A 12,443-nucleotide genomic window follows, 5' to 3' on the forward strand; every position below is an offset into this window, starting at 1 on the left:
GGGGGGGGGGGACGCGTTCCCAGAGCCGCGCGTGACCGGCAGGTCCACACACACACACACGCAAGCCCGCCCCCCACCTGCAGTGTCTCCCGAGCGACCTCGGAGCCGGGGGCCGAGCCTCCCGGAAGTCCGGCCTGACCAGTCCTGCCGGCGGCCCCCGTGCCACCGGCTCTCCTGTTAAGCATTAACCAGCTCTACGTCTGGCCGCGGGCAGGAGTGGGTTCAGAGAGTCACCCTGGCCTGGAAGGGCCACTCAGGGCCAGGCCCGGGGAGGGACCTGAGCTGGCCAGAGTAGAGAGGGCGCTGAGGTCACAGGCCTCGCTGGACCTGTCAAAGCAGGAGCTGGGGGTGGCGGCGGGGGTGGGGGGCTGGTCCAACAGAAACCCAGAGCTCTGAGGACAGGCCAGCCTCGCCAGGGGCACAGGCATGGATGGAGTGACGTCCAGAAGCCCAGGAGTCAGCAGGGCAAGGCAGACCCAGATAGTCGCCTGGTGACGGCTTGCCCACGTGACAGAGCGTCTGGGCCAGCCCTGCCCAGCATGAGCCGCGCGGTTCTGGCCGGGTTGTGGCCTTGTGCCTTTTCCGGCACCACCAGAAAGCTGTGCTCCTCCAGACCCAGACGTCCCTGGGGCTCAGGACACCCTCCTCGGGGTGCAGAACCTTCTCAGACCGGGTCCGGCCGTCCCTCCCTCCCGCTGCCCAGTGTTCAGCCCAGGTGGGCAGTCAACCCCTTATTGCCAGGCCTCCGTAGGACCAGAAATGCCCCCGCATCCCCTGGAGGGACCCCTGGAGGTGGCCCGGAGCCTGGACGCCTGGTACCTGGGTCTCAGGGGGGACCCTCCTCCCAAGGGAGTTCCCTGATTCCTGAGGGCCAGCAGTTCCGGCCTTGAGGTGGGGCTCCCCGGAGCCCTGCCTCTCACATCCCTCCCCCACCCAGCAGACTCTCTCATTCACTGGAGGCCTGGCCACGGCTCCGAGCTCGCAGTCCTTGCGTGTGCTAGGTAGAGAGGAGGCCTGGAGGCCAGGCCGGCCGCAGGAAGTTCAGGCAGCAGGTGAGAATTTTCTACACCGGGGCGGAGGGGGCGGGTGGTGACCGTCACCCCAACAACATCTGGGGGAGCCCTGCTCTTCCCGAGGGGGAGACTTGCTCCCTCCCACAGTACAAACAATGCCAGCTGGGCTGTTGATGGGGGGCAGCGGTTGGCTTGACTTCCGTGGGTGCCCAGCCCCAGGCTGACATGGATCCCTCCGCCTGGCAGAGTCGGGGCTCCCGAGTGGGAGAGGCAGGGTGGACCCAGCACAAACGGCCTGGCAGGTCAGGTGGTCGGAGGGTGGGGAGTCACGGGGAGGGCTTCCTGGAGGAGGTGGGGCTCACACAGGCTTGGAAGGGCGAGTAGGGTGGGGTGGCATGGAAGGAACATCGAGCGTCAGCACAGAGCAGTGGGAGCCAAGCTGGGTCCGTGCACGCAGGTGGCCACGAGGCCGTCCTGCTCCGCAAGGAGCCTTGAGGCCGGATCTGCACAGCGGCGGGAGGGCGTGTCCCACAGCGGGTGGCCGGGACAGGGACTCCACTTAGGAAGGATGCCCAGCCCCCTTCCTGGGGAAAAAGAGCCTTAGCACTAGAGAGGCTTTTCCCCCTGCCTGGTCACAGAAGAGGGAGCAGGGGTGGAACCCGGGAGGGACCTCCGGCCTCCTGGGCTGTAGGCGGGAAGGCCCCTCCCGGAGGTGGCTCCAGGCCTGGAGGGCGGCGGGGGGCGCTGGGGTAGGAGAGCCGGACAGCCCTCCCATGGCCCCCAAGAGTCGCCCTCGGGTATCTGCCCCCCCGGGGTTCCCGGGCACTTTCCCAGAAGCCGGACCTGCCGGCTGGGTCCAGCGGAGCGGCCGGCGCCACCTGGTGGCGGCGCGCCTGCCTGAACCTGCACCACCATGGGGGCCTGGCGGTCCTGAGGGACCCTGTGCCTCTCCCAGGCCTTGGGGTCCTGCAGCCCTTGTGGCCAGCCTGCCCAGGGTCCTGGGACCCTCTAGGGCCAGCTTCCAGGCATCTCCTGCGGTCCTGGGGTCAACCTTCCCCAGGCCGGCCCAGGAATCCTGCCAGGCGAGCAGTATTTGTGCGTCGGTGCCGGTGCCCGCCCCGCCCCCGCCCCCGTGCGGGGGCGGGGGGAGGGGCACACGCACACACCTACACCCGCAGGTGTGCGCACACACGGGCACGCATGCGCCGGGATTCTCCAGCCGACAACCCGTCTGGAATTCTCCCCCATAAACACCTCCAGTGGAGCTGTTCCAACCCCAGAACACACAGGCCCTGGCGTTTCCGGAAGGTTGGCTCCCGGGGAGCTGGGCGCTCCGACCCCCCGGAAGCCCTCAGGCCATCGAGCAGACCTGGGAGTGTCCTTCAGGGGACATGGCGCCCGGGCACCTGTGAGCTTCCACAGCAGGGGCTCACCCGAGGGGCCCCTGGCCACTCCCGTCTCCATACTCGGTGGGGCCCATGCAGAAAACTTGCAGCCCCTTGTTCAAAACGGTTACAATTTCCAGAGCACGACGGTGGGCGTTGGACCAGGCCCGGGGCCCTTCCCTCTGCGTGCGGGACCTGCCTCCACGTCCCTTCTTGGTGCTGTGGCTCCAAGGGCCTGGGCCTCTGCTCCTCTCCCTTCGCCTACGGGTCTGTGAGAGGCCTCGCGGGGACAGCATGCACACAGCCCCTGCAGGGGTGACAGAGCCGGGCCTGGGGGCCGGGCCACCTGGGGTCTGGGTGCTTCCCTGCCTCTTTGAGCAGAGGCTCCATCCACAGCACACAGAAGGGCTGGGGTGGTTCTGGGAGTGAGGCCTGGGCGCCGTGCAGGAGCGAGGGGATCCAGGCCGGGTGCCTGGTGATTCCTGGAGGGGGTAGCCCCGCCTGGCTCTTGTGGACAAACAGGAGGAGGTCCCTGGTGGCCAGAACCGTGACTTTGGCCACCAGCGCTCCCCGGGGGGGTTGGGGGGGGGAGGAGCTGAGCCAGAGAGAGACTTCCGTGGGTCTGGGGTCCCAGGACGCCCCGTCGTGGCACCGGCCCCCAGCTCAGAGCCCCACGTCCCTGACGTGGGTGTGCTCCCACCCCAGACCCCTGGCAGGGAGGCTACACCAGGCCCACCCCCCTCCCACCAGCAAGAAGGGTGGCAGGTCGGCAGGTGGGCAGGTCCGGGCAGCGGCTGCTGAGTCAGTTTGCAAGGAATGTTCTGGCCTCTCCCAGCTTCACCCTGTCCCTGCCTGCCCCCACCTCACCCTTCTCCCCAGGCGTGGCTGGCGTGGCGCCCAGGCCAGGAACGCATCTCCAGCCCGGGCTTGCTCGGACCAGCTCCCCCCAGCAGTCGACCCCCACCACTCCCCCTGCTTGCCCCCATGACCTCAACAGAGCCCCGGTCCCTCAGAGCCCCCACCCCCACGCTCCCAGGTTACTTCCCGGGCCGGAGCCCCCCCCCCGTCCCCCGCCGCCCCGCATGTGTGAACAGGCTCCACCTGTGTGACGGAGAGAACCGTGGCAGGCCTGAGGTCAGGGCGGGGGTGAACCGGGACCCCAGCGACAGCCCCCAGGCAGATCCCAGGGCCCAGGGGAGAGAGAGGCCTGGAGGGAGGGGGCTTCCTGGAGGAAGAGGCTCTGCAATGAGGAAGGCCTGGCCTGCTGGGCTGGGGGCTGGGGGCTGGGGAGGCGGCCAGGAGGCTGGGCCTGTGTCTGCTGAGCCGGCCGTCTGGCCGGGGCCTCCCTCCCTTGGCTCCACTCAGAGCCCTTGCCCCCGGCCACCCCAGGCGGCCTCCTTGCCCAGGCAAACCCTGGGCTGATGCTGCTGGGCAGATGGGGCAGTGGGGCTGGGGGCCGCGGGGCCGTCCCCGGGCGTGACCCGGCCACCCGGGCGCTCTGCTCCAGGCCAGCAGGAAGGGGAGATGGGGCGCCCCCCAGACGCCCACAGCACCCTGGCCCCGGCGGGCACCACAACTGTACCCGGGCTCATTCCAGACCTCGTCGCCAGGCTCCCCTGTGAGCTGCGGGATGCCCAGCAGGGGAGTGGGGATGGCGGGCCCGGTGGGGGCAGCTGCTGTCCGCGGATGCACCTCAGGCCCCTTTCTGCGCCCTCCCCCAGGGCCCAGCTGGGCGCTCACGGCCGTCGCTGTGGCTGCCGGCGTCCTCGCCGTGTCCTGCCTCCTCTGTGTCGCCTGTTGCTGCTGCTGCCAGGGCTGCAGGAAGAAGCCCAGGGGCCAGGAGGCTGTGGGCCTGGGCGGCCCTCAGGGCACCACCAGCATCCACCTGGTGAGGAGCACCAGCTGCGGGCTGCTCAGTCCCAGAGGGCGGCTCAAGGCCCAGGCAGGGAGGACCCTCCCGGCCGGGGGAAGTGATGAGCAGAGGCAAGAGGAAGGCAGTGTAGGAGGGAGGCCCCGAGCGCCGGCCCCAGGGGTCGGGCCATGGGGAGCCACGGAAGGTCCTTGAGGAAGGCAGTGCTGCAAGAACGGATGTGGGGGAGGCACATCAGTTAAGGCCTGTGCCACAGAACCGAGGATATGAGCCCTTCTGTGGCCTGGTCTGGAGGTAGGTGCTTGGACCGCAGACCTGGGGCTGGGGCCCGGGAGGCCCGGTCCCAGCAGCCCCCGCCTCCTGTCCCCACCCGCCCCAGGTGCAGCCGGACGTGGAGAGCTCGGAGTCTGCCCCCGGGGGCCCCCGGCACTGGGGACGCCTGCTGCTCTCCCTGGGGTATGACTTTGGAAGCCAGGAGGTGAGGGGCCCCCTTTGCAGGCCCAGAGGGTCCGCGGGGTGTGTGGAGGGGAGAAGGGTGCCGGGCGGGCGCTGGGCGCGGGGCCGCCCCGGGGACGGCCCCCGGCTGAGCAGCCCCTGGCTCCCAGATCCAGGTGGGCCTCAGGCAGGCCGCAGACCTGAGGGCCGGGGGCCCGGGCGGCACGGCAGACCCCTACGCCCGCGTCAGCCTCTCCACGGGGGCGGGGCACACGCACGAGACCAGGGTGCACCGTGGCACGCTGTGCCCCACGTTCCACGAGACCTGCTGCTTCCACGTGCGTCTGGGCTGGGGTGGGGGAGGCGCGGGGGGCCGGGGCCGGGGCGAGGGGGCCCGCTCACACGCTCTCCTGCAGGTGCCGCAGCGCGAGCTGGCTCGGACCGCCCTGCGGGTGCAGGTGCTAAGCTTCAGGCGGTTCTCTGCCCACGAGCCGCTGGCTGAGCTCCGCCTGCCGCTGGGCACCGTGGACCCGCAGCACGTCCTAGAGCAGTGGTACCAGCTGGGCCCGCCGGGCACCACTGAGGTGAGCCCAGGGACTGCCGGACTCTGGCCTGGCCCTGCCCGGGGTGCCCCGGGGGTCGGGGGGCGGTGGAGACCGAGGCCCCCCATCTCGCTGCCCGCAGCCCGAGCCCTCGGGTGAGCTGTGCCTCTCGCTCCGGTACGTGCCCGGCTCGGGCCGGCTGACCGTCGTCGTGCTGGAGGCCCGAGGCCTGAGCCCGGGACTGGCAGGTGAGAGCCCTCCCTGCCCCTTCCACATGGAGAGAGAGGGAGCCCTGTGCTTGGCCCTGGGACCCGGGAGGCCTCCTGACCCCTTCTGCCTGCCCAGACCCCTACGTGAAGGTCCAGCTCATGCTGAACCAGAGGAAGTGGAAGAAGAGAAAGACCTCGGCTCGGAAGGGCACGGCCGCCCCCTACTTCAACGAGGCCTTCACCTTCCTCGTGCCTTTCAGCCAGGTCCAGGTGGGCTGCCTGGAGAAAGGGGTGGGCGGGGCGGGCCCACCCTTGGGGCCAAGCTGACCCCTGTCTTTCTCTCCCTCCCTGCCCTTCTGCCCGCCTCTGCCCAGAGCGTGGATCTGGTGCTGGCCGTCTGGGCCCGGGGCCCGCACTTCCGGGCCGAGCCCGTGGGCAAGGTGCTGCTGGGCGCGCGGGCCTCGGGTCAGGCCCTGCAGCACTGGGCCGACATGCTGGCCCACGCCCGGCGGCCTGTTGCCCAGTGGCACCGCCTGCGGCCCGCCGGGGAGGTGGACGGAGCCCTGGCCCTGAAGCCCCGCCTGCACCTGCCCTTGCCTGGCTCCTGAAAGCGCCCTCGGGCCTCGGCCTCCCAGGCTGCGGTGTGGGCACCTGTCCACGGCGCCCCGCGGGACCACTAATAAACACCTCCTCCCGTTGCCGTGCTGTGTCTTTCCTGAGCCCTCGGGGACACGGTCGGGGCAGGGGTTCTGCCGTCACCTCTGTGGGGAAAGGACCCGAGGCCTCGGGGGGTGAAGGGGTCCCTTCCAGGCCCCACGGGGACGGTGTGGAAAGGTAGGGAGCCCTCTCTGTCAGTGGGGCTGCAGGGACAGCGTGGTGGGAGGTAGGCTGGAGCCGGCCCCGTGGGGAAAGTGTGGGTGATGAGGAGGCATTTGGGGGGTGGCGATGGTGGAGGGAAAGGACTCCAACCTGGGGGGGGGCCCCGCTTCGCCCCCCCCCCCCCGCCACCGCACAGGGCCCCAAACCTTCCAAAGGCCGCTGTAGGGCCGCCTCTTCCAGACGGCAGGGGGCAGTAGATACCTTCAGAAGCCTCCTCCGGCCTTCGGGGGCTCAGCCCCGGCCAGGAGTGCAGCGCTAACTCCCACACATCTGGATGGCTTTAGCTCCCCTGACCCTCCCTGTGGCCCGTGAGGCCGGCAGGCCTGGGGCCACGCACCCCCAGCTCAGAGGATGCCAAGTCATGCTCCTCCGGATGTCTCTGCTGGGTGGGGGGCCCTGGGCAGTGTGGGGCGGGGGGAGGGGGCTCAGGCCCGGGCAGCCGGGCGGGCCCCAGGCCCCCTCGGGTCAGGGAGAGGTTCCCAGGCGGCGGTGTCGCCATCCGCGGGTTGAAGGACGCATTCGAATGAGCCAGGAACCACCCCAGGGCAGGGTGTTCCGGCCGGCTGCACGTCCAGGCGCCCTCCCTTCTTCTCCCAGGAGGGAGGGTGGGATCCCACCTAGGGGAGGCCAGCCCCCACCCAGAGGGCCCTGGCCACTGCTGCAAGGCCGTGTTTGGGGGTCTGGGCCTTGGGGAAAGGAAGGGATGTGGCCAGCTCGTGCCTGAGATGCCCGGCCCGGCTGGGAGGCAGCAGTGAGACGCAGGGCACTGCTCCCTCCAGGAAGCCTGCCACCAGGGGGAATCTGTGGGGAAACCGCAGTGTGGACCCTGACTTAGGACCAGAGTGACCCCTCAGCTGACCTCGAGCCGTGTGCCCCGAGGTGGCCCGGCGAGGCCAAGTACAGCTGACCACAGGCTCCTTGCAAGAACAAGGGAGGCTTCTCGAACTCGTCACTGAGCTCTAAATAGAGCAACCCAACCTCGGTGCACACCCCCCCACCGCCCCCCCCACCACCGCCAAGACTTCTTGGACTGGATGACAGCACGCGGCTGGGCCGGGCCAGGCGGCCTGGGCAGGTGGGGAGGCCCCTGTGCCCCCATTGGTCTGAGGAGGGCTCCATGCCCTTTCTGAGCAGGGGCCCAGCCTGGGGGAGGCCATTTATACCCCTCCCCCTGGGCCCACCAGCCCAACTTGCCGCTGCAGCCTGACCTCGCTCCTCACGCTGCTGCTCAGACACTAGGTGAGGCCAGCCCGGCCGGCAGAGGCCAGGACAGGCGCTTCTGGAGCTTGTTTGCAGGATGAGGTCCCTGCGTGGGGGCCTGGGGGCTGGGGGCCGCTTCCAGCAGCCCTCTCTCGGGGGCTTGCATGGTGTGGGGCGTGAGCCGGAGATGCGTCGGGGGACGGCCTGGGGGCGGCAGGGGTCGCGGATGGCCCCCCCCCCCCCCATCAGCAGGCCTCACTCTTGGGTGGGACACCAGGAGGAGATCTGACGGGTCGAGGGACCCCAGGCCAAAGCGCGGAGCGGTTTCTCGCATGCACTTGGGCCCAAAGCCGAAGGAGCAGAGCTAAAATTAGCTGGATGGCTCTGGTGGCCACCTGCGCTGGCCCGTCCCACCCCTCCCTCAGGGACAGCTGCGGCCACTCCGGGCCCTGCCTGGGACATTCTGGGAACACTTTCTCCTCTTCTCACCCTGGCAATTCCAAGACAGAGCCTCAAGGAGGTCGGAGTGGGGGCAGGGCAACGGGCAGGCTTGGTGTGAGGCCTGCCCCCACCCCCACCCCCACCCCCACCCCCAACCTGGGCAGCCGGTGTCCACGGCAGGACAGGAGCCACCACCCTCACACCTCGGCCTTTTCTCTCCCACAGGCTCTAAGCCCAGGACTTCAGGATGGGGGAGTAAGTGCCATCCAAGCCCAGGGCCCCTGCCACCCGTGCCCTCCCCCACCACGGGGTGGGGGGGTCTCCACAGCGCCCCAGCCCCCGCCCTGGCCCCCTCCCACTCCCACCTGCCCCCACGTTGCCTCATCCATGCCCTGACCTCTGTCTTCTCTCCCCCCCATCCCACCTGCACTCTTGGGACAGTGAGGAGGTGAGTACCTACTTGGGGGGGGGGCATGAGACACAGAGGGGATGGGACCCCCTACTTGGGATAGGTCAAAGGTCAGAGCTCGAGGGAAGCTGCCCAGCCCTCCCCCCACGAACCAGCCCCACCCAGCCACCAGGACAGGGGGGAAAACAGAAAGTGGCTGCCAGTGCCTCGTGGGGCAGGGGAAGTGAGGCTGTGGCCAGGTCACCAGAATCGCTTCTTATTCCCGATTGCCACCCCCCCCGCCCTCCCCCCCACCACAACCTTGGCCCTGTAGGGATGCCCTGCACCTCCCACTTCTCCCCTCCCCTTAACCTTTGAACCCGGCCTGCCACCTGGGTACAGGTGTCCTGGGCCCGGCCCCCCACCGGGGCCTCGGGAGCCCCCGGTGTCCAGCTGCCTCCTAGACAGGGCCCACCGGCCTGGGGCGGGCTGAGCGGGAGGGGATATGGCGGTGCTGGGGACTGGGCTGGCCCTGACTCTGCCCCCTCCCCCTTGCCCCACAGAAGCGCAACAGGGCCATCACGGCCCGGAGACAGCACCTGAAGGTAGGTGCTGGCCCAGAGAGGGCCGTCCCGGGGTCTGCGCGGGGTGAGGCCCCCACCGCCCCTCACTGGCCTGCCCCCCACCCCGCCCCCTGCAGAGTGTGATGCTCCAGATCGCGGCCACCGAGCTGGAGAAGGAGGCGAGCCGCCGTGAGACTGAGAAGCAGAACTACCTGTCTGAGCACTGCCCCCCACTGCACGTCCCCGGCTCCATGTCTGAAGTGCAGGTACCCTCCCCTGGCGGCGCCCCTGCCTGCTGCCTCGGTCTCCCCACCGGTCAAGAGAGGGGGCAGGGCAGGTGGAGGTCCGGGGGGCAGCGGCCCGCCCACCCGCTGCCCCCACCCCCAGGAGCTCTGCAAGCAGCTGCACGCCAAGATCGACGCGGCCGAGGAGGAGAAGTATGACATGGAAATAAGGGTCCAGAAGAGCAGCAAGGAGGTGAGCGGCCGGGGGGGGGGGGGGGGGGGCGGGGGGCGGGACGCGGCGAGGGGCGCCCTGGCCGGGAGGGGGCGGGGGGCCTGGCCAGCGCGGGCTCCCACCCAGCCCTTCCCCGCCGGCAGCTGGAGGACATGAACCAGAAGCTGTTCGACCTGAGAGGCAAGTTCAAGAGGCCCCCGCTGAGACGGGTGCGCATGTCGGCTGACGCCATGCTCAAGGCGCTGCTGGGCTCCAAGCACAAGGTGTGCATGGACCTTCGGGCCAACCTGAAGCAGGTCAAGAAGGAGGACACCGAGAAGGTACACGGCGGCCCGGCCCCAGGCCCCCGGGGTGTCTGCGGGGGGGGGGGGGGGGCTCGACCGCGCTGCCTGCCTTGGGGCGGGGGGGCGGGGGGGGCGACAGGGAGGCTAAGGGGTGACGCACAACCTCCTCCTGAGCCCTGTCCTGGCCCGTCCCCAGGAGCGGGACCTGCGCGACGTGGGCGACTGGCGGAAGAACATCGAGGAGAAGTCTGGCATGGAGGGCAGGAAGAAGATGTTCGAGTCCGAGTCCTAGGCCGCTGGTGCCCCACCAGGGCCCGGAGCTCCCGGCGCAGTGAGGGAGGATGGGGCTCGTCTAAGTGCTCAATAAAGGATTCCAATGCCCATGGCTGGTCTGGTCTGGTTCTGCGCAGCCTCACTGCCCACCGACCGCCTCGGGCGCCCAGCAGACTGTTGTGTGCGGGGGGGGGGGGGGGGGGGGGGGGGGGGGTGCTGGCCCAGGGTGGGTTGGTGTGGTCAGTGGTGAGCGGTCCGTCCCCGCTGTTCCCCAAGACCTGCCCTGGACTCACCCGCCCCGGGAGGGCTTGGGGGCAGATGGCCTGGGCCGCGTCGGAGCCACGGTGGTGGAGAAGAGATCATTTGTCCGTTTGCAAGGCATCATCAGGGGGCCTGCCAGGCCCAGGGACCCTCTATGTGGCATGATTCCACGCGACGTGGGCGGCCCCCCATCCCTCCCACGGGGGGCTCGTGGGCACAGTCCCGGCTCAGACAGCCCTCCCGGGGTGGCTCGTGCCCGTCCAGCAGGGACGCACCGGGGCTGGGGTCCATGCTCCCACCTGGGGGCTGATGGCAGGCCCACCTGGCCCCACGGCAGGCCTGGCGACAGGGCTCACGCTGCGTCTGCCCCCCCCCCCCCCGCAAAGGCCTTAGCCCACCTCACAACGTCAAAGGAGGCCGTCCCTGACAGGTCCTGAAGAGGACGGTCACGGCAAGGCCACGGCTGTCCCACCTCCTCTGTGGGGAGTGACACGGTGACCCGCCAAGGTCTGAACACCCGAATGAATATTTGGAGGGGTACCCAGGAGAGATGCCCGGGGAGGCCAGGCCACCCACCCTGCCCTTGGGGGAGCTCCCCGAAGGCCCTCCCAGCTCGGACACCCGTGCATGGCCCCCAGCTCCAGCTCCGGCAGGATGTTGGGGGGCCAAGGCACTCCCCACGCAGAGCTGAGAGTGGGCAAGGCAGGCAGTGAATTCAAAGAACAGTTTCGGTGGCCGGAGAGAGCGATAGGGGCAGCACCCCGCCGCACACCTGACAGAGTGACCTGGGCAGCTGTCCAGGGGCCCTGCCTACCAGGAGGCCCGTCGGGAGGCAGGGACACCTGGCTCCCCCGAGACTGGTTTGGGAAGACTCACCATGTGGAGAAATGATGGGTTTTTTTGGGTTTTTTTTAGTCAAGGAAATGTCAAACACACAGTCCCAGGTAGTGATCCCCTGGGTGGGAGGGTGATGGGAGGGGCCACGCAGGGACAGATGCCGTGACTCGGGCTGGGAAGAAGATTCGTGGGTGTTCGTTACAACAGGCAAACGGGACAAGGAGCAAACCTCACAGCTAGCCCCACGCGCCCTCTCCGCACGTGGCCGGGCTGTCCTGTTGTCCCCCACAGACACACAGCCTTGGGCGGGGATGTTCGTGAAGCCTGTGGCCGGCCCAGCAGCCGGCACACAGAGGGGGCTCTGCATTCTAGAAAGATCTCCACGGGTGGAGAACAGGCAGTCCAGGAGTGAGGCTGGAGTGGGGGAGGGCACAGGAACCACAGCCATCTCCCGGGAGGGAGGGAGGGGAGAGGGGTGGGAGATACTTAAGAGACGGAGTCCCGAGGGGGATGGGAACAGGCGGGGGGGGGGGCTGCTCCCCAGGGAGGGGGCTCTGAGCAAATGAGGGGCCGGCTCTCAGCTGTGGGTTTGCTGGACGCAGAGGTCTGGGCTGGAGATGGGGGTCCAGGCATCCTCAGAAATGAGTGTTGGGGGATCCCCAACAATGGGCAGGTGGGGGAGGGGAAGAGAACGCTGCTCCTGGAGGCTCGGGCCGGATGCTGCCCAGGAAGGACCCCGGAAGCGAGGAGCAGGGCGCCAAAGGTACGGCGGCCGTGGCCTGCCATGTCGGTGATGCTGGAGGTCGGGGTGTGGATGAAGCCCCAGGAAGCCCCAGGGGACCTCAGCCAGGAGAGGTGAGGAGGGGGAGCTTGGCAGGCAGCCCAGGAGGAGGTCAAGGGCAGGAGGGCGTGGGGCGGGGGCAAGGCTGGTGCGCGTGCAGGTGGGCTTGTGTGCGCCTGTGTGAGGCAGATTCGTGCCCGCAACTCTCTCCCTGTCCTCGACACCATCCTCCACAGAGGGCTTCCTGGAGGAGGTGCTGAGCCAGCGCTGGGGGAGCAGCCCCACAGATGAGCCGGGAAGCAAAGAGGTGGGCCAAACAAATCCACATACAGCAAAATAACTGAGGGAGCAGGTCGCAAGGATGCAGACCGGCAGGTGTGCGGTGGGGCGGGGGGGGGGGGGGGTGCGTCTCCAGGAAGCAGGCCCCCTTGGTCTTTCGGGGCCGAGGAGCTGAGGGGGGGCGGATGTGCCCGTGTTCTGTGTATCGTCACCCTTGAAACCTTTCTGTAAGTTTGAAATAATTTCTCCAAAGTTAAACTTTTCCTTGACCATCGAAACAATAAAATTCCGAGCAACCGTGAAAACAGATGAGGTGGAATCCACCAAGATGCGTGGACCAGGTGTTG

The 12,443-nt window shown here is 68.9% G+C and overlaps 2 protein-coding genes across 9 annotated transcripts; both read left to right on the forward strand.

Annotated features, from left to right (window-relative positions):
- Positions 1–377: 377 nt before the first annotated feature.
- SYT8 (synaptotagmin 8) lies at positions 378–6,152 on the forward strand. Of its 8 annotated transcripts, none has more exons than XM_053202745.1 (11): positions 378–715; positions 941–1,052; positions 1,227–1,315; positions 3,906–4,016; positions 4,120–4,286; positions 4,648–4,746; positions 4,874–5,041; positions 5,120–5,287; positions 5,388–5,493; positions 5,591–5,724; positions 5,829–6,152. In XM_053202745.1, exons 4-11 carry the CDS (start codon positions 3,923–3,925, stop codon positions 6,060–6,062), a joined length of 1,170 nt encoding a protein of 389 aa, XP_053058720.1. In that variant the 5' UTR covers positions 378–715; positions 941–1,052; positions 1,227–1,315; positions 3,906–3,922; the 3' UTR covers positions 6,063–6,152. The 8 variants fall into 8 exon arrangements, with proteins under 8 accessions (XP_053058720.1, XP_053058715.1, XP_053058719.1 ...); XM_053202740.1 differs by having other exon boundaries at positions 1,260–1,315; positions 2,192–4,016; XM_053202744.1 differs by having other exon boundaries at positions 1,260–1,315.
- Positions 6,153–8,867: 2,715 nt separating this feature from the next.
- TNNI2 (troponin I2, fast skeletal type) lies at positions 8,868–10,048 on the forward strand. Its single transcript, XM_053202650.1, has 6 exons — positions 8,868–8,873; positions 8,926–8,967; positions 9,063–9,191; positions 9,313–9,402; positions 9,525–9,701; positions 9,862–10,048. The coding sequence occupies exons 1-6, from the start codon at positions 8,868–8,870 to the stop codon at positions 9,955–9,957; spliced, it is 540 nt and encodes a 179-aa protein (XP_053058625.1). The 3' UTR covers positions 9,958–10,048.
- The last annotated feature ends 2,395 nt before the right edge of the window (positions 10,049–12,443 follow it).

Source organism: Acinonyx jubatus, chromosome D1 (assembly GCF_027475565.1).
Source record: "Acinonyx jubatus isolate Ajub_Pintada_27869175 chromosome D1, VMU_Ajub_asm_v1.0, whole genome shotgun sequence".
NCBI lineage: Eukaryota > Metazoa > Chordata > Mammalia > Carnivora > Felidae > Acinonyx > Acinonyx jubatus.

Bases quoted from the DNA above. Each gene is read 5' to 3' on its own strand.
- SYT8 (XM_053202742.1), top strand. From the start codon at position 3,923: ATGGGGCGCCCCCCAGACGCCCACAGCACCCTGGCCCCGGCGGGCACC. The intron at 4,017-4,119 runs GTGAGCTGCGGG...GCCCTCCCCCAG, and splicing joins CCTCGTCGCCAGGCTCCCCT to GGCCCAGCTGGGCGCTCACG. The intron at 5,725-5,828 runs GTGGGCTGCCTG...GCCTCTGCCCAG, and splicing joins TGCCTTTCAGCCAGGTCCAG to AGCGTGGATCTGGTGCTGGC.
- TNNI2 (XM_053202650.1), top strand. The intron at 9,403-9,524 runs GTGAGCGGCCGG...CCCCGCCGGCAG, and splicing joins TCCAGAAGAGCAGCAAGGAG to CTGGAGGACATGAACCAGAA. The intron at 9,702-9,861 runs GTACACGGCGGC...GCCCGTCCCCAG, and splicing joins AGAAGGAGGACACCGAGAAG to GAGCGGGACCTGCGCGACGT.